We start from the raw sequence: 21,180 nt of genomic DNA, 5'->3' as shown, positions 1-21,180 counted from the left end.
TATATAGGGAAAGTAAACTTCAAGAGCACGCGTTTATGTAAACTTATTTTCTTTCAAATTTATTTGTTGTGATATTGTGAGAGATGGATGACTTACAGTAAGGTTACAAAAACAAGAAGTATAATGCTTGTCTTCCAAAAGGGGAAATGCAAGAGCCAGGGTATTATAAGTCAGTCACTTAATATGCACAAACAGTTTGCAAGCACTTGGAAGATAACAGATGAGTAAAAACAACATGAATTTATTATGAAGAAATCATTAAACAGATTTAATGCTCTTCTGTGAGCAGTTAACTGGCCTGGTAGATAGGAGAGAAGCTGTATATCTTACTCTGATATTAATACCTTTTCTCATGACATTCTCGTAAGTATGGCATAGAGAATTAAGGACTGGGAGAAACTGAGATTGAGTGGGTGGAAAATTAGTGGATAACCTTGCCTAACAAACAGCTGTTAATGGTTCACTATCAAACAAAATATGTATCATTTAGCTTTCACCAGATAGGTGATGCCTGTGCTTTTGTTCATGTTTTCCTGACATCCTGAAGGATCTGCTTACTAAATTTGCATACAGTGCTAAACCAGGAGGGCCTGCAAATGCAGTAGTGGAGTCTTGGTAATTAAAAATTTGTAAATTCTAGTTTGGAAAACTAGAAAAAAGCCCTAAAAAAATGTAATTAAGTGAATAAGGGGCAAGTGTAAACTATTCTACTTGGAAATGATCAACTGGAGTTTTAAAAAATGTAGCAATCGAATAATATGGCAATAATTCCAAATAATGTGGAAATTACAGTAAAGAAAAAGTAGAATGTCATGTTGGAAAGAACTCAAATACCTGACTGAGAGACATAAAAAGGAATATAAAACACTAGGTAAGTGAAATAATTACTGTGTTTTATTTAGTATTAGTACAATCTCAACTGGGTACACCAGGTCAAATCTGTTGGAGAAAGTACAGAGCACATTACGACTCATTAGTGGTTTAGAAACAAGCCCTATAGGGGAAGAATTAGGGTTTTTTTCCTTGTTTTCTAGCCAAAGTAAGGAGAAACAGATAGTATTCGGAATGTAAAAATAAATAAAAAGTTAAAGAAGAGTGAAAAGGAAAGTTCCCACTTTCTGGGATGGGTAGGACAAGAATCGAATTAAGTTGAAGCAAAAAAGATTACGTGGCTATAAGGTTAGACTTTTTAAAAAAATCTGTCAAGAATAGCATGGTTATCGCCCTCCTTGGGGACAAACTGAATAGTCGTATTATCTCACCCCACCCTTTTTTCTGTTGTCAACTTCATTGACTAAACTGTAACCTTGACGACTGCTGAATGTACAACAATTAAAAAGAAATTATTCACAAGAGACTTGGTATAGGTAATTTTTTTTCTGATTTTGAAATGGAGTTTCTGGTTGTCTTTCTGTGATGGTGATAATTTATGCTTTGACCCATATGAAACTGTATCCAGCTGCAGGTAAATTGGGGGATTACTAGAATATTTAGATTAGTCTCTTTACTAATACTAACACACCAAAACTGCATAAATAATGGTACTATTCTAAATGTAGTGGTTGATACTGTGTATAAGGTGGTAGGCCCTGATTTCCAAAGATATGAGAAAGTAAGTAGTGAATGATTCTTGTCTTTGGCAGTCACTTCTCATCTGCTTATACTGATAATACAAAAGAAACCTAAAACATTTGACCCAAGTATAAGAGGCTTAACAATAAACACAGAAAAGTAGTGTAATTTGGACCTCTATGCAGACTGGTGTTCTCATGAAAAAACATCCTTTTTTGGTATTTAGGATTGCTTTTACTTGTTAAATCACATAAATAATTTCACTGTTTATCTCTAGAAAATAGAAAGCCTTATATTTAGGAAAATATTACAGCTGGTCTTCATAGCTTTCATCCAGTTCCTAGGTCACTGTTTTTTCCTTCCAGCTATAAAAAACTAATTGTAGCTATTTAAGCACAATTTTGTATTTGAAAGGGAATTTTTCATATAAATAATCTAAGCAATAACACTAAATATAAATATTTTCTATTTCTTGAATATACATGCACACTGTACCTTGGTTGAAAAATATTCTTTGCATATATATCTTTGTATCCTGCACAGAATACTTAGTTCATTTAAAATTAAGCAATTAAAAAAACCAAAAAGACACCCATACTTTATTAATGCTTTTAATATTTATGATGCTCACATTCATTGCTTAGGTTAATTTATATTTCATTGCTAGTCATCATAGAACCTATATTTGTATCATTGTGGCAGAAGCATCACAGTTATGGTTTCAGTAAAAAATAAGAAACAATAGATGACTATGAATTCTGTTTTCTTAAAAACATCTAGGTATTGTGTCCTTGTTAACAATAAATCTACTGAAACCAACATTATGGTTATGAACACTTGCATTCAGAGCAAGTATTTTGGAGTTCTGTAATTAATTTTTGTATTTGCATTTAATAGTAGATGTCCTTCCTCCCATTATAATAGATTTTCTGCATTAGCTAAAAATCATATTTTGAGTCTGAGTCTCAGATTTTTCCATGAGATGGCTTTTAAATTAATTTCACTACTGGTCTTTTATCAGTTTCTTTCATAAGTAGTCTTGAGCTCTTTGACAAAACAGTGTTTCAGTAGATATCTTTTGGGAAGAAACTTTAGTAATTAAAAAATAATGGCTAATCCAAAAAAAGAGGTAAAGATTCCTAAAGTTATGCACACTGGCTTCGTTTTAACTTGTAGCACAGAAAACATTAATTTATTCTTCATGTGCTTTTTTTTTTTTTTTTTAAAGCCTGTAATTCCAACCAGTCCAACGAGCAGCTCTACAACACCAACAAGTACAATGGGCATATCCTCAAAAATGGAGAACTCTGCACTCCAGGATGTTTTCATTCTGTCTCCTATGTCAGGACTTTATGGCCCCAGGTATTTATGTCCTAATTAATTTGAGGGTTTAAAAAAAAAAAAAATTACACTTTAATTTTCACTAGGTTAATAAAAACAAACAAACAAAAAGCCCTGAAATCAAACTAAATATTTAGTAAAATTAAGAGCTAGAAATACATTAAGCATGTCATTATTTTGAGAGACTTAACTTTCACCTAGCTAGATACAAGTTGAGTAAAACCTGGTTTTAGTCCTAAGCCAAGAAAGCATTTAAAGAAGTCTTTAAACATTTAGTTTTGTTTACATTTATGTGACCACTTACATCTTATTCTAAAGCATGTGTTTCTGCAAGGGAAACCCTTGCCTTCTCATGTTATACCAATTCCTTATGCTCCCTTTCAGATACTAGAAAACTCCTGAATAACTATTTATTTTACAGTAAAATGGAACCTAATGATGATTTCATTAATTTATATTTGTTGAATTGAATCACTTTTCATAAAAGTTCTCACATATAGCATTTCATTTACATGTCTTTTTATTTGTAGTGTGAGGGAGAGACAGCTGTATGCTTTAGCTGTATCATAAAATGGTTAATTTCTCCATAATCTTCTGGTTTACTCTTTTTAGGGATGAAATTGGAATAATGTCTTGTGATGACATCAGCAAATTTGGAAAGTCTGGAATGAAAGGCTCTGAGTCTCCTAGCTATTTTCTGGAACATGAAAGTGGGAAATACTACACCTTAATTGAAGGTGAAGGTCACCCTGTGAGCTCTGAGTATGAGAGAAGCAGAGCTACAGGAGTGCGGAGAAGAGAAAAAACACCCACTCACGGTAGGCTTGATTTCTTTAACATTTTTAAATTGAGCTGATTTACACATTGTGCTATTAACACTGCAACACCCTCAAATATCACTATTTTTTAGACCATGACCTGTTGGCTCTGAATACTAGGCAAAAGTTTATGTGAAGGAATAATTAGTAAGATGACAAGCTAACATTCAAGATGAGGAGTAAGTTATTTATAGATTTATTCTGCAGTGCATACTTAAAATTTTGAATGATACTAAAGTTCATATTATTTGGATAGCTAGCATCTTGATTTACTCAATTGCATTCACAAGCTCTTGGAGATTGTTCTAGTTGCAATGTTCTGGACTGTTAAGCTTCACTGGAGGGCCTGAAAAGACTTACTTGTGGTATGAAAGTATCTAGAAGATGTAAGGCCCTCCAAAATTCAGTGCTGTATTAAATCACAGAATCACTTTGGTTGGAAAAGACCTTTGAGATCATCGAGTCCAACCTTTAACCTAACCCTGCCATCCCACCACTAAACCATGTCCCTAAGCACCTCATGTATCCTTCTTTTAAATACCTCCAGGGAGGACTCCTCTACCACCTCCTTGGGCAGCCCATTCCAGAGCCTGTCAGCCCTTTCGGTGAAGAAGTTTTTCCTAATGTCTAGCCTAAACCTGCCCTGGCGCAGCTTCAAACCAAATACATGGATATAATTACATGAGTAGTATCCTGGAATGCATTTGTTAATCCTAGAAATATATTTCAAAATCTTGGAATGGGGATTGCTTAAATATATAAGATGCTATTCAAAGAAAAAAAAAATATGTGATTTTATATAGGAATTTCTCTTCCCTGTCCTGTTGAAGAGGGGAATGATAGAGCAGCTTTGGTGGGCACCTGGCATCCAGCCAGGGTCAACCCATCACAGTATGTAAGTTTATATTGGCATACAGGTATACAAACTTACATGTGTTTGTATATGAGCATATGTATCTATAGGAAAGGTATTGCTGAAAATGAATTTATGAAAGGTTTTTTGCTTATCTGTTAAAACCAATTTGCTTGCTGTTTCGTGAATTTTGGAAGAATACTACTGAAATACAGCAGTGTATTGTCTATGTATTTGCAGTGGGTTTATTTTCAAGGCAGGAAGTTATTTTTGTAAAGTTTACTGACTTCTTTTAGAAACTGTGATTATATCTGATTTTGAAAACAGAGTTATTTCTGAGCCTCAGAGAAAGCAATGCCTCCTCCTGATCATGGCATTCTGTATGGGTAGGTTCTATCTTTTGAGAGAGAGAGAGAGACATGATGCCATCAATAAGTACTTTGTTCACCTACGGTGAGACTAAGGGTTTTTTCCCTTTCTTTCAGATAGTTAAAAAAAGTTCCTGAATTTTTTTGTCTTTGATATCTAGGAAAGGGAAAACCTCTCACAAGCTCAGAGTAGTAAAGAAAACTCTGTCTGTGAAGAACACAGGTAATAAAAACATGCTGCAGTTCAATGGAGATAATACCAAAGGCAGTTACAGCGGAAGATCCAATAACAGCTGGGAAGGAACACAGTTGGGAGGAAAAAAAAAAAATCTTTAAGTACTTCAGGCACTGATTCTGTTGGTCTGCCATGGAACTGGTTGGTCTCTTGTGCAGGATTTGATACTGTGGATGTTATTGAATGTAGTTTCCCAGGCTGCTTTCAGTTGTTAGTACTTAGAGACGACGTAGCTTTTTTCCCCTGTTCTTAGACTGAGGTGTTCTTGACACCATCAATGTTAGAAGAGAGGGCAGCTGATGGCCCAGATGCCAAAACAGATTTTTATAGTTAAGATGTACAAGTATTTTTCTCTGTCAATAAATGCTTGCTGAGGTTTTCTTATGATCCCTGAGATGTCCGGGGTATAGTTTACGTAACTTACCTGGGTTAAGGTTTCAACCCCATTACCTTTTGGCTAAGGTCAGCTAATGAGTAATAAGTAATTTCACCTGCTGTTTTGAGAGCTGAGAGGGTAGAATTCAAGTCTGAAAATGCAACAGCCGCAAGGATACTTCAAGCTATGTCAAGGTGCACTGATGGTTCACCTCAGCTGGAGAGTGATAATTGGCTGGAGCTAGACTTTCCCAGCAAAGGACACCCAAATTCCCAAATGTTGTTCTGTTTTTGCCGTTCTAAAAGTTTGAAAGCAATCTTAGCTTAGGTTTATCAATTAAACAGAACTTTTCTCCTGCTTTTGTATTTTGCTGACTACAGATGGATTTATGGTAAACAAAGTCAAGATACCAACTGTAAAATGGGCAGGATCGTGTATATATATATCCACTACCTTTTCAGAATAGGGCCATTTTAATAAACTTTGTTATGTGTAGGATATTTTAGTAACTTCTACAGCCATATACTTGATGCTTGAAAGAGCTGTAACGCTACAGAGTAGGATTCCATCTTAAGACTGCACTATTCAGTCTGTATTCCCTGATAAGTGACATCATTTTATAATAAAATTAGAATGGAAGACAAATCTTAACTGTGATTAAAATTGGAGCCAGATGGATGTATTTGGCTTGTTTTCATAAATTCATGCTGCATGATGACTTAAAATATTGGGCTCTGTGCCTGATGCCAGTAATGCACAAGATTTTTCTTGTGTTTATGACAAACAGTTCTGATTTTCTGTAGATTTGAAAATCTAGCAGGAATTTGATTTTAAGAGTCTCAGGAATATGCCTTTGTTTCAAAAACAATTGTTAAACCAAAATTCTTTAAGCTACAGATTAAATTAATCTGTCAATTAACAGACTTCCAAATCCAAATTTTGTTCTACTGTAGTAGAATATTTTGTACTTTTTGTCTTGTCCTAAATTTCTAATTTTTATGTCAATCGTGCTGTGGCAACTGGTAGCTGAGTTACAAATCTCTTCAGAGCTTTAGACCTTTCTTCTCTTCATGGAAATACTACCAAGTTTTATTATGTTGATCTTCATTTGTTATGTACATTCTTATTTTCATTTTTTTGCCTTTTTTAATTTATAAACTTTACTTGTTTTGCATTCTTTTACGTATTACTGATTCCTCCTTTTGTTTGATTTGTTGGGGTTTTTTTCTTAATTACTGTTGTTCTTTTAAGACCAAAGTTTAGATTAGGAGTTGAATTACACACTTGTAGTTAAAGGTAGCTTCAACTTTTAGGCAGACAGGGAAACTACATACATTTTCCATACAATTAGTTATACACTAACTTTCATGGTATGAGCAGAAGTATAATATGGGAAAATCTCAGTATTCTAGGTATATGTTACCCCTTCAATTTTCAGAAAGTCATGTTTGTTCTTAAACCCTCCTAACATTTTAGTAGCTAAAAAGCTGTATTTTGGTAAAATGGTGAATAAAAAACTATATTGGCATACAAATAATCCACAGAAAATACTTTGTCACTCTAATCAACCTGGAGAAATTGATAATGAAAAAGAAACTTTGTTCACATTTAAATTCTATTATTATCCTAGAAACAGAGCAGTAGCAAACTGCTTTGAAAAAATTTGCTCGAGTGCTAAAGAAACACACTCAATCAGTCAGCTGGCATGCCGAAAAAGGAATCTTTGGCTTTATGGGTCAGACAGAACTTAACCCATAATCTAGAGGGTGTGTTTCTGTGTTTTCTGATAATAATGCACACTGACAAGGCCAAAGTGCTAATGTTTTATAGCCACTTTTGTAGTATTCTTCCTTTAATGGCCTGCTCTCAATGTCCTACTGATAGCATAGTAGGGAATGAATAATGTGCGTTTATATCTTACAGCCCCTAGTGCCATAAAATCATATTAATTAAAACCCTAATGTCCAAATCTTCTTTTTTGTTGTTGTTGTTTTTCTTTCTAAGGCATTTGAAATTAATGTTCCTTGAAACTATGAGATCCCCTCATTACTCACCATGTGATTTACTGTTTAACTGATAGATATGTAATGTATCTATTAATAATCTTTCTAGTTTTACTAAAGCATATTAGTCTGTTTAAAAAATGCTTCTTCCTTTATTCCAAAACATCTATTTAATGAGTCAGCAAGTTTTTACAGAACACAGTTTAAAAATAAATTTGTAATCTGCTATACGATTACAAGTAATTTCACCAAAGTGAAAGCAGTACTTTCCTTCAGATCGATATAATGAAGAGGAGAATCTGGCATATATGATGTTTAATTGATCCTGAATGCTACAATGTAATGATGTATAAGTGCTGATAAAAAGGATTGCTCTGAAGGGCCGTGTCATTCCTCTAATTAATAGGCATTACTTACTCTACAGCCTTCTATTTTTAATCTTCAGAAATTATATTGTTTATCTTGATTTGTTTCCAGGAGATTTAAGGCCTGTTTCTATGCCTACTGAGTACAGTTGGATAGGGGAGTCCAAAGAACAAAACATGTACAAGAGGGAAAGCAGAGGTGAGTATTTTTTTTTCTCTGTTTTTCTCCAAGATTTTTTCCCCTCTTTACTTAAGAAGCATGAAGATATCACAGGAACTAAATCTATTTTTCTTGAGTGCCACAAAGGATGTAAAAAAGCCTGTTTATTGTCTGGATTTTTGTGTTTCTATTCCTGAAAATTAAAAAAAATATATTAGTAGGTGGGATTTACTCTAATTCTAGTATGAAGATAGATAAACATCAAGGGAGAAAAAAGACTTAGAAGATTCAGATATATGTTAATAGCAATCAGTTCCTAATCTTCACAGTTCTAGAAAACAGTAAATGATGTTATAGATTAAGGTAATGTCCTATGAGACATATTTTGATTAGTATGAATTAATATTTGAAACTAGAATCAGCAAGTGTACGGTCAGCGTTCAGACTAGCAGTCCTAATCATATGCAGTTCTATTGATTCCAGGGGGAATTATGAACTTCGGAAGAAGCACGGTGATAGCAAAGTTCCTTTTTTTTTCCCTTTTTTTCCTCTGCTAAAAAGCAATTATATCATTCAAAATAATATCCTTCAGATATGCAAAAGCATTTATTATGTGAATTGTTAAAGATTCTTAAATAAATACTATTTTTTCAGAATCTTTTAGGCACAGTGTGGGTAGTTGAGAGGAGTTTCACTTGACTACTTAAGGCAAAATTGAATGATACTCTTGCAAATTGATACAGGATTTTAAACTTCCTTTTTCAGTAACCTACCATTCCAAGAGAAAATAAATTTCATTTAAAGCACAGGTGTTTTCTGATTTATTCCAAATCTGTAGATATGTAGTTTCTATTTCACTGTCACAGCCAGATTCCTTTCCTCAGACTTGTTGCCTGGCCAGTGCCAATTTTGAAATTGTGCCCAAGTATACTGCACATCTTCTTAAGACCACTATTCCAGTTTGTCCGGTTCCTTGAAATTACAGTCCTTGTCTCTGGAATGGTCCCAGAGATGCTCCCTGCTTGATATTATTTACAAATATTTTATGTGTATGCTCACTTTCACCTCAGATGGCAGGGGGTGTCAGTACATGTGGTACCGAGTCCAGTGCAAGCCCTTACAATTCACTTGACATTCATGTGACTCTTTCCAGTTTAACAGTACCAAGTGATGATCTTTGACATTTCACTGAAACTTTTTGGCTGTGTTTATATTTTCTTTGTTACACAAGCCATATGATGTGGACTAGCTTCATACTATCTGTCATGCAAGGACCTGGGTATGCACCACTATCTTTTCTGTGCCTAGGTTTTGTGCTAATTACTTAGGTTGCTCTTGATTGGAACCTTGGTACAAATAAGTTTGTTTGCAGAGGAAAGAGCCTCAGGTGAAGTGGGGAATTAATCAAGCTGACAATAGAGGTGCAGCCAAAATGGTTCTGTTTCCTCTTACTAATGTTTCTTTTTTTCTTTTCTTCCCCTCCAACAACTGACTCTGAGAATTCACTCCTACGGTATCTGAGTGATGACAAGATACTGGTTATCCAAGAAGAGCCTTTGACACAAAAAGACAACAAAAGGGACACAGGCCGTAGGTCGAGAAAAAAGGGCAAAACCACAAGCAGTCCAAACTACCCTATTAGTCCATCTGTGTTGACATCTACTATTAATGTTAGGCTTGAACCTGGACAGCAAGATGTTTTGAATTTCTCTCTAGCAGAAAATAATACAGTTCCACTTTATCATGTAAGTACATAATGAAAAACCTCATTACATAAAGTACATTGAAAAAACACTAAAATGTTTTCCTTTTAGGATAGATACAGATAGAAAGGCATATTCTTCTACTCTGTGTTTTAATATTGCTTTTTATAGTCTAAGAAAGTTGCTTAATGTCAGTACCCTGACAGCTTTCACATAAGAACAGTCTAGACAGAATGGAAAAATGCAAGGCAAGGACCATTTGATTTCAGATGCTTTAAGTAAAATAGTGCTCTTAATTACTCACTCTCACTGAGTTTAGTTTAATTTGACTGTATTATGTTTTCAAAGTTTCATAAGGATCCCATACTCGGCCTCTGATAATAATTAATTATAGATTAGTTTATAAGCTTTTGTATTTCCACTTCAATCACTATGTCTTGTAAAAACATACAAGCTTAATGGAGTTACTGTTTATTTAAATTGCAGTACCATGGCCACAGTCTAGTAATGTGAATTTGTTCATACTGATAATAGAGGGAATATTTTGGACTAAAACCAATGCAGATTGTATAATTGATTGGGCAAATGACTGACCAGTTCTTGTAGCCACCATGAAAAACCACTAGGTTCTCATGACTGTCGGCTAGTGCAGAATCTCGCTGTACTGATTTAAATGTCCTGAAATAATAATAGCCTTTCAGAGATCAGTCCTCGCTGTTCATGTTTTGTATGTGTATTTTGCCTTTTATGGGGCATTTGTGAATTTTACTCACGGTTCTACCATTTGGGAGCGGACTGCTCCATTCCCATGACACAGCGTAGTAGCTTCAAAGTATTCTGCGCTCAAGCATTAGTAGCTTCAGGGCATTTTTTTACTGAAAAAAAAAACCTATTTCATCTCCACATTTGGAATGGAAGCTTTTCAAGGTGTATTTATTTTCTAATCATGGTGAATTTTCTCCTACAAATACAGGTGTGAAAAAACAGGACTTGTAGCAAGTTTCTTCAGACTTCTTTGCATTTAGGGCTTCTACTTGGTGTTTCTTTCTCTGAGCAAAATCTTTGGAAATAACTGTATTTGCATCAAGCTTGAGAGCGGAGTAAGGTTCAGCTAAGGGGATACATTTGAAATATAGCCAGCGATTTGTCTCTGTTGCTGCAAGCTGTCAGCATTTGATAGTCTGAAGGTCAGATCCTTTTCTTCTGTCTTCAGGAAATTTAAGTTTCCCTTTCCTATGCCACTTGAAGTTAGTACTTTTGGAAAAGGTGGAAGGTCCTTTTCCTCAAATGCAGAGGAAGTCAAGTAGTTTATAAATCACGTCACGTAGTTGTTTAGCGTGAGATGTTTATTCTGTCCATAAACTCTTACAGAGATTATCACGATCACAAAGTCCAAGAAAAGGATTTCAAATCCTGAGAGAAAAGCAGTAGCTAGTTTACTAGGATGAATGAGAAAATAATCATAGAAATCTGAAAAAAAACCAAACAAAATTTCATTACTTGGTAGATGAATCAACTTAGTAGATGAATCAACTGATTTTAGTTAATTTTTGGAAGAGCGATGATTGTCTGTTAACTCACCTGACTTCTGAAGAAAGGGAAATGAGTCATGGGATAAGATGCGAGTTTCACCCTTTACATAATAGCAGGTGTTGGTTAAGTTCCCAGAGTTAGGCCTGTTGTCACACGATTTATTTTTCATCATCAATGCAACCTCTTTTTAAAGTTCCGAGGCAAAATAAATTTCCTGGCAAAGTTAACATAAAAGTTACCATTTAATTCAGTTAAACCAGAATTTAACGTTTGGAGTTTGTTAAGAAATCACTAAATTGAATCAGATCCATTGCTCTTCCAGCCTAGTAATGACAAAAGTCATAACTTAAGGGAGGCAGATGTTGGGCAACATATGAATGTCACCAAAGTAGTCAGAAGTTGATAGTCCTGAAGTGGATACTCTTTCAAATATAAAAATGGCATTTCTCTTGAAGGTTAATGTGCCATATTCACCATGATTTCAGAACTGAAGATAGCACCATTTCCATACAGTCATAGGAGTGTAGTGTTCTGTCGAGCAGTTTGCAAATCACTCTATACAGAAAAACATCCAGTTGCACATTACAGAAAGGTTATTTTGCCTTAAAGGTCTGCAATATTGTAATACACAATTTTAGATTACTTTTGTCAACTGTTTTCTGTTTGTAGGTCACAGTGACTAGGAGCAATTCTTCATTCTGTGGCTTTCATTGTGTATTCAAAGAAATGCAAGTATTTGAAACAGACATGATAAGTTAGTAACACGATATTGTATAATAACACAATAAATATGGAAAAAGACCCTAATGACATAATATGCAGTGTAAAGGGACTGGAGGAAATGCAAGGAACTGGATAAAAGGTGGTGCCACGGGAGGAGATAGCATTACATGTAGTGGTTTGTCTACCTAAAAAGCCAGTGCAGTACCTGTTTCATAAACTCTATTATAATGTGCAGTAATTATAGAGGAGGACACAGGGAAAATGTTTATTCACGGACTGAGAGTGGTATAAATTCTCTTATCACCATAAATTTTTTGAACAACGTTAGGGACAGACCTTTGCAGTCCTTCAGGAGATAGTCATAGGAATCGGAATATCTCAGGCACTTAGTCAACTGCCTTATAAATATACAAGAGGAACTGAGTCGACAAATATGCAAGAGTTGCTGACACAGATTTTGTGGGTCCTTGCCAGTACAGAATCATTTGTATTAACAACATCTTTCCACTTTGAATACTGAAAGAATTCTGAAAAGCGAAGCAAAAAATTGTTTGGCGTATCTATCCTGACAGATAGTGATCCAGAATGAAAATGTTAAATATCAAAGAACATTTAATGGCATTTTGATATCAAAAAGGAAGAGAAAAATAACAGAGTTGTGTTCTGAGATAGAAATTTAGGTTTTCAGTACATCATCTCATTTCCTTAATATCTAAAGATGTTACCAGGATTTTCATAAACATTTTAATATATTTACTTATTTGGATAATCAGCTTTTATTCTATCAAGAATTCATTCTGCAATAAGACAAAGGTTAATCAACAGAAGATACTTCTAAACTTTACCTAACCAAATCACCATAAAACTTTTTGCACTAGTTTTTACTACTTCTGATTAAAAAAGAAAAAAAAAAATGTCTGCGGTCAGCTTCTTTTCCTTGCTCTTCTAGTCTGTGTTTTGTTTTTTCTCAGCTGTCTGGAGGCAGTACTGTCAGATGACAAAACTGGTTTAGTTTTTTGGGGGGTTTTTATATGGAAGTCAAAACTGCAGAACAGTTATAATCAAATTGCCATTAATTCCTCTACACTTAACACATACCCAGACAACTTTTTGATATAGATCAAAATTTCAACCCAGATAAATGCTTTGGAAAATAGAGATGATAATGTTAAATAGGATCTTAATCATCTTTAGTAGAGGGAAGGTAATAGCGTCTTGTAAGCAACCAGGTATGGCATGAGGGAAGGAGAAATTGAGATACACAGTGTCACTTAGCCATTGCTTTATTTTCTAAGCACACTTACATAAATACATACCAAAAAAAGGGCCCTTACTTAACAGTGGTTTCAATTACCAGACACAGACATAAGTTTCACAAAATTGGTAATTGCATAAATTCACCACTAGATTAATGCTTTGGAAGGAATGTTGATTTGAAACCTAAAATTAAACAATTAGACTGATTTCATAAGTTGCTGTGAGGATGCAGAGTTACTATATAAAATGGATATTTAGGTAATGCAATATTGGCAGTATGCCCAGGATATAAAATGATGCATAAAGCTATGTTGCCATAAAATATTACTGTCAAGAAACACTGCCCCTTTCAGGATATGTTTATAATTCTAATTTAATTGATACGCAGTTCTGTGATGCATGTCACAGAATCTGAGGAAGAGTCAATTACAGTTAACAAGGCTGTTATAATTAATTATTAATCAATAGAGTATTTCTTAGAACATGACTTCCTATGTTTACTACTGCTTCACTTCTGAAGTGACATTGTTTACCAGATTAATCCTGAATAGTGAGGCATATGTAAATATCACAGAAGTATAGCCATTATAGAATTGCTGAACTATACTGTTGGGATAGACTCTTGGCTTACAAGAATGGAGTTGAAATCTGAGCATGTTTTTATTTTGTATTACCAGAGCTCATTCTGAAGAAAATTTACTTATCAAGTAGGAATCCTGCACAGTAGACCAGATGTATATGAGAAATTTTTCATTTTGCTTTTTCCCCCATAAAACAAATAACAAAAAGTCTTGAATGGAAAACACTCTCCGTCTTTAAACTGAAGTTCAGGATTTTAAAAAGTTCTAGCAAACTGTATGTTTTCTTCTACTCAGTTACATTTTGCACTAGGGGACCAGCTTCTGACTAAAAGGAATATTGGAGTCTGAAAATCCACATGGTGTTCAACTTTTTACTGCCTCGGATTTGCACTAGTTTCTGAAGCTCTGAAATTCAATTTGCATTAAATTCTCAAATAAGATAATGATCTCTGATTTGGTTTTACTTAATGATAAATGTTCTGGCCTGTTATCTACAAAGTAATTGGATATTTTGTTTTGTAGTATCATGTATTAAGAAAATGGATTATAAACTATTGAATCTTCTAATTTTTTTGTGAATTAGATTTCAGTGTGTAGAAAAGACTTAATTCTGAATGAATTTTCAGATAGATTCTTTCATTTCAATATTCCCTACATAGCAAAACAGAAATAATGGCTGCTTTAGGGTAGTCATTGAGAATGTTATGGCAGTAGTCACTTTTTATTTTAAATATAATTTGAAGCATTTTAGTAGTTTAGGGTTAGTCATTGTTTCACATTTTGGAAGTTGGTAATGCATGCCTGTTAGCACAGAATGATGTAAATGCTATTTAACTGTTCTTGGAGCTGCAGAAGGCAGTTTGATAAATGACATAAAGTTTAATGGTACATGCTGAGAACTAAAATGTGTGCAAAACCAATATAGATCTGCTTTTTCTGTAATGCATGCATGCTGGGATGTGCCAGATGTTCCAGACACTTTTCTTGGATGATAGGCAGTCTGAGTGCTACTATGATAAGTACAGTCTGGGAGAACCATACGTATTCCGCTCCATAGGACTAAAGGAGTGGCAATTTTGGGGGAAAAGTGCTCATATTTTATTTCTTCCTTCCTGTTTTTTCAGGAAGAAACAAAAGTGTGCTAAGTGTCAAGGATGAGAATTACTGTCTTCAGAGTTTTATTTCCTTTCTGAATTGCTGAATAAATCTTTGCTTTTTATTTAAGTATCTGTAATACGGAAAATATTCCTTCTCTACCTTGCAGGTATGTTGAGAAATCACTATGAGGAAGATTATGTGGAGTCTAGCTGCTCAGAGAAGCTAATATAAGTCTTTCTAGCTTCTGTAGCTTCAAACTGATTCTGTCCAGTTATACTGATTGTAAGATAAGATTATTTTGCATTTGTACTGTACCATAACTGTGTACATGAAGGCTTGAGCTGACAAGTATCTAGCTAATACTGTAAGATGGATCCTTCAGTAGCAATGTCCAATAGTATATTTATTTACAGTTCTGTTGAGACATGATTCTCTAAACTACACTTGTCACTAATCTATAAAGAGTTCAAAAGGAAAAAGGCATTTCACAGTACAAAGGAAAATAAAGGGAAATAATCTATGGTTGTCATGTGATTTCTATTAAAAAACCACCTATTTGCAGTAAGGAGAAGCAAGAAGGCATTTGGATTTGTGTTGGATTTTAGTCCTGAGCAACTTATTCCTTAAAGTAAATTTTGTCATATGCTGAAAAGTTTTGCCTATGAGTTCCACTGCACTAAGGAGGTGAAATTACCATTGAATCTGAACTTTTGGTACCCTTTATACTCTGTCTGTGATGCAAAGTGAAAGCCGTGTATAGATTCTCTACGTTAGACCAAATTTAGCTCATGTATCTGCACAGTGCAAACCTTTTGTTTCAGCTATACCTTTTCAGATCCTTAAGCAACTTAGAAAAATGGTTGAGCTTACTGCTGAAATAATATGCTGCATCTGGATCCAAGCATAGTATGTCCATCTCTCTCCTAGAGCAGCTGTGAAGCTCAGCTGAGGTATGAGCATCTCCATTATTTGTTGTAGACCTGTCTTGGGCTCCAGTCATGGTGTATGTCACGAGAGGGCCTGGAATTTTGCAGTGGTTAGGACTGATGTATTTGCACTGGCCTGCTTCAGCAATTCAACCATGAGACAGGCTATGTATTATTGCTTGCTTCCAAATGTTTAGGCTACCTTGTTTGTCTTGAATTCTTTAAACTGATAGTTATATTAGGATGCTTTACAGCCAAGCAAATATGAGGCTGTCTTTATCCAAACATACACATTGTTTTCATAAGTAACTTTGCTGTACAAGAGAATATTAGGAAAATTTTTTTCACCAAATGGGTCTTTAAGCATTGGAATGGGCTGCCCAGGGAAGTGGTGGAGTCCCCATCCCTGGGGGGATTTAAAAGCCAGGCAGATGGGGTGCTTAGGGACAGGGTTTAGTGGTGGGATGGCAGGGTTAGGGGAACAATTGGACTTGATGATCTTAAAGGTCTTTTCCAACCTAAATGATTCTGTGATTCTATATTTAAATTACATTATTCTGCAGTCCTCAAACGAACCACTACAAACTACCACTCAAAGTTAGCAAATGAGGCATTCATTAACCTGCAGTATCCTCATGTGTAAATTGTAATTTGTAAAGCATTCTGGAGTCCTTTGACTCCAAAAAGTCACAATAGAGCTCAGATTTACTGTATCGTATTATTTTAGCAAGTGGATTTATGGCTCATTTTTATTATTTCTTCAGGCTAGCAAAAAGAAGTATTTTATTTCTGGATCTGTACAAACGATAAATTTAACTGCCGTTTGGATTAATATGATTCAGCATTTCTTAATAAACATTAGCTACAACTGGTATTATTGCTACCATAATTGCAATATTTGTTATCCAGAAGAATGCACCAAATGCAAATATGCAAACTCATCTTCCTTGTAATGCAAATATCACCTCCTACTGTTGCTAACAAAAGGATCAGTATGCAGGAAGCCAGCTGCAGTACTCTGAAGACTCTCCGCTGAGTCTTCTTCTCTACTCACTGGCTTAGACCTTGGTCCCTGTCCTTTCCCTCTTCACCTTCTCAGCAGGCTTCCTACCTTCCCCAGCAAGAGAATGAGGACAGGATTTTGGAGGGCAAAAGTACTGCCTGACGGAAAAGGAGGTCAGCCCTGTGCAGGGCAGGGGCAGAGGTAGCCTGTACCTAGAGGAATGGGGAAAGTGAGAAAAGGGGAGGGGAAGGTGAAGGCATTGACTGTCTTTTTCCCTGACCTGTGTAACTTCTTGAGCTACACTATATCCTGTCAAGTTCAGCCACTCCCCATCTTCCACTTCCTTTACCTTTCCAGTGGAATTCTGTGCAGCAAATTGCTGCTGAATATTGGGCTGCATGTCGGCTGTTCTTAGCTTCTCAGCAAGAAATTATTTGTGCTTCATGACAGTAGAAACTTGCAGTTCAGAAATACATTCCATCTAACAGCATAATTTCATGTGATTGGATTTCCAACTGTATTAGGGCTCTGAACGCTTTTTTCCTCGGGAAGAACTGCATTCTGTTTTTCATGTGAAATCTGTAAAACTTCACTGTGCCTGTCATTAAATGGCATTCAATTCTACCTGTAATTTTTCTGTGGTGAAATAATATTCCATTCTCTAAACTTTAGTGGATACTTCAAGTGAATGTCCACTTCAGCTGCTATACATCTTGTATAAAATTAAGGTTGCTAGTCTACAACATGGAATGATTGCTGATTCCATAAATCATATCTGGTGTCTGTTCCAGAAAAACAGGAGTTTTGGAGAACACAAATACATTAACAAGTTCTTTGACCAAAAAACCCCCCACCCATTTCTTTGGAATGCAGTATTTATTCTTAGTTTTTGAAGAAAATGAGTACTTTTTGTTGGGGTTTTTTGGGGGTAGCGTTGTGGATATTTTTGTTTATTTTTTACACCTTTGATGTTCAGATTAAACCTCCCTTAAATTTCTTTAATTTGTCTTAAATTAAGAGTGTGGGCTGTTGAGGACAAAGGTAGGCTTTGGTCAACATAAGATACAGTTTATCCATTGTTGTGATTTCTTCTTTTGGACTATTTTTTGCTTTACTACATGAGATAAATTTTGGTTGTTTGTCTTTAGATATTCTTTTAGAATATTTTTTTTTTCACCTGCTATATAATCTGGGATAGCTTCTCTTTTGGATGTAACATTTTTCAAAAAAATAGAACTTCCATTTTTGTTAAAAAATTGCGGCTTTCTCTGCTACTGCTGTGTGCTGACGTAATGTTCATAATGTATCACATAATTAAAAATTCTGAGTGGATATTTTTCTTCTGTCTTTAGTTAATTTTCTCACCTGTCATATTGGGGTTTTCAGCATAAAAATTTAGTATCTCTGAACTGTACATGGATGTACCTTGCATGAGCTTATTTCCTGTCTCTTTTATCTCTCCCCTCAATGAGAATGAGTGGAAGAAGAACCTCAAAGGCTGCTTTCATTTTCAGCGAAGCATAATAATTTTGCAAGTGTATTCAATGGGTTAAGCATCAGCTCGCTGAGCTAGAGAGATAAGTAAAGCCCCTGGCAACAACGCTACTTTTTCACTTTCAAACAAACATAACGTAAAGAAATGCTTAGGATAATGAATATGTGAGTTAAGAAAGCAGGAGAAGAAATTTTTGTAGGGAATTCAATATCTGAGTATAGAAGAACAACAGTATTTATAATAAAAGTTAAAGAACCGGTTTTGCATCTGAATAAATGACATCTCTAGATGGAATTAATATATTGCGTTTGACCATTTGAGATTAGTAACTCTCCTTATCAAACAATTCTGGTCTCATTACCAACTATTCTAGTCTCTTCCACTAGCAAACAACAAATAAACAATGACTTTGGAATGTTTTCATACTATCTCTGCAGTTCAGGGTTCTTTTGTTTGCTGTGATTTATGTGATTTCTTTACTTCTTAGGAGAAAATAATTATTTTCATTATGAAATCCTCATTTAAGGAAACAATTTCTTTTGGTTATCAGTTCTTGATAGAAATTTCAGGATAAATAGGAGTTTCTACAGGTTTTGTTCTTGGAGAGGATCATCAGATCTGCTTGTTAGAGCATATAGGCCTTATTGTCCTTTCATTTCAACTTGTGTAAGTCAGACGTAGATCCACTAAAATCCCTAGAGCTACATAAATGTGAAGCTGACTTTAAAGAAGGCTGATAGGTGCCAGTGACCTGGATTTCACAGAATTTGTGCTTTATAGTCTGTGACAGCATGACAAGACTTGTGCCTCCTGAGCCTCCCACATGCCTACTAGTCATGAAAGTGGCCTTTTAGTATGATGAAGTAAAGTTTTAGTTTGGGAACTAGGATAAGGCAATTTGTTTTCCAAATATCAGGAACATAAGACTGTTAAGAAGCAACTGCTCAAAAAAAAATTATATATAAGGTTGCTGAAATTGCAGATAGGAGTCTACCTCACATTAGTCATTATCAGTATTGTATCTGTGCATGTAATTACAGTTATACAGGGAAATGAATTATAGCTATGTGTACACATGTCTAGAAATACCAGTGAGTGGGTGGGTTTTTCCATATACACTGTCAGAAATCCTTTTACAAGGTTGGCATTTCAAGCTAGCAGCTAGAGTGTACTCCAGTGATAGATTCTTTGGGGATAAAAATACCGTCAAATAAAGGTTCATACATCATAGAAGCATAGAATACCAGGTTGGAAGGGAGCCCAAAGGTCATCTGGTGCAACCTTTCTTGGCAAAAGCACAGTCTGGACAAGATGGCCCAGCACCCTGTCCAGCTGAATCTTAAAAAGTGTCCAATGTTGGGGAATCCACCGCTTCCCTGGGGAGATTATTCCAATGGCTGATTGTTCTCATTGTGAAAAAAATTTCCTCTTGTGTCCCATCAGAATCTCCCCAGGAGTAACTTGTACCCATTACCCCTCATCTTTGTAAAACGGGAGTCTCCATCATCTTTGTAGCCACCCTTTAAATACTGGAATATGGTGATAATATTTTCCCTAAGCCTTCTGTTCTCAAGGCTGAACAAACCCCATTCCTTCAGCCTTTCCTCATACAGCAGGCTTCCCACTCCTTTGATAATCTTGGTGGCCCTTCTCTGGACCCTCTCCAGCCTGTCCACATCTTTTTTGTACAGCATATATGTATTTCCATACGTGTGCATGTGCACGTAGATCTGTAGTAATCCCTAGTGTTCATACTTAAATACTGGTAATAATATGTATGTCATTAATGAGTTGGTCAGGAGCAGAGAGGTTTTTTCTAATAAATTATTGATAAAAATTAAAAGGTCATAAATATATTTTCTGTTGGTAACGTAATTATATTTAAAATGAGTACTTTTTAAGTACTCATACCAACTATTTTCTCCCTCTGTGTTTACACAGCTATTCTTTGCTCTTTTCTAAATTACAGTGAACTAATAATCAACTGTGAACTAACAATTTGCATAATCTGACTAGCTAAATGGTAAACTCATGGGTTTTTTTCCTAATATAGAGCCATTGTAAAATTTCCCTGTTACAGACTATTCTTTAGTTAATTAGATTAGATTATTCAATATCTTTGAAAATTAGTGTTCATTAATGCAAAAAATTAGTGGTGTTGAAAGACCTGTAGAAAAACACGTTTTATTAACAGAAGCACGTGTCTTTTTCAGTCTAATATATGCAAGTTCACAATATCCCAACAATTGTTTACAGTTGTACTAATGGAATATATCTGATTAAATGGAATCTTGGAACCAGGCCAAGGTGGTCACCCATGATACAGATGTTTGTTGTGCATTTGTTTGGAAGGAAATAAGTATCTGGACTAGTTCAGTAGCAGTAGTGAAAATTTGTAATACAGGTGATGAAAAGATGACAGCCAGCAGAGTGTGAACAAGGAGGATTATTTTACCTTTGTCAGGGAAGGGAATATGGGGTGAGTCCCATCGGGAGAGAAAGTGAATGAACCCTGATTTGGAAAACACTTTGCTTTTAGTTTGGGAGCAGTTTTAGAAAAGAAAGGTCTCTGCTAATTCAGAATTAGAATGGGAAACCCTTAAATCTGACTGAATTATTTTTCCCACTTTTAGTTGCTGAAATTAGTAACACTACAAGGCAGAGGAATATGAGAAAATCTTTGAGCCTTCTTTTACAAATATATTTTATTTTTATCACAGTATCATGGGTAATGCTGCTGTCAAAGTTCTTTTACTTGGTTGGCCACACA

General features: G+C 35.1%; 1 protein-coding gene across 1 annotated transcript in view; it reads left to right on the top strand.

Moving 5' to 3' along the window:
• Positions 1-21,180, top strand: part of LOC104130068 (connector enhancer of kinase suppressor of ras 2) — a 205,563-nt gene that overhangs the window by 142,953 nt on the left and 41,430 nt on the right. The window contains exons 10-14 of the mRNA XM_035898667.1: positions 2,801-2,934; positions 3,526-3,731; positions 5,119-5,175; positions 8,044-8,129; positions 9,582-9,836. Of these exons, the coding sequence (XP_035754560.1) occupies positions 2,801-2,934; positions 3,526-3,731; positions 5,119-5,175; positions 8,044-8,129; positions 9,582-9,836 (738 nt within the window). The remainder of the gene's footprint in view (positions 1-2,800; positions 2,935-3,525; positions 3,732-5,118; positions 5,176-8,043; positions 8,130-9,581; positions 9,837-21,180) is intronic.

Source organism: Egretta garzetta, unplaced genomic scaffold, assembly GCF_000687185.1.
Source record: "Egretta garzetta isolate BGI_Z169 unplaced genomic scaffold, ASM68718v1 scaffold220, whole genome shotgun sequence".
Classification (NCBI taxonomy): Eukaryota; Metazoa; Chordata; class Aves; order Pelecaniformes; family Ardeidae; genus Egretta; species Egretta garzetta.
This window is presented reverse-complemented; position numbering and strand designations above follow the sequence as displayed.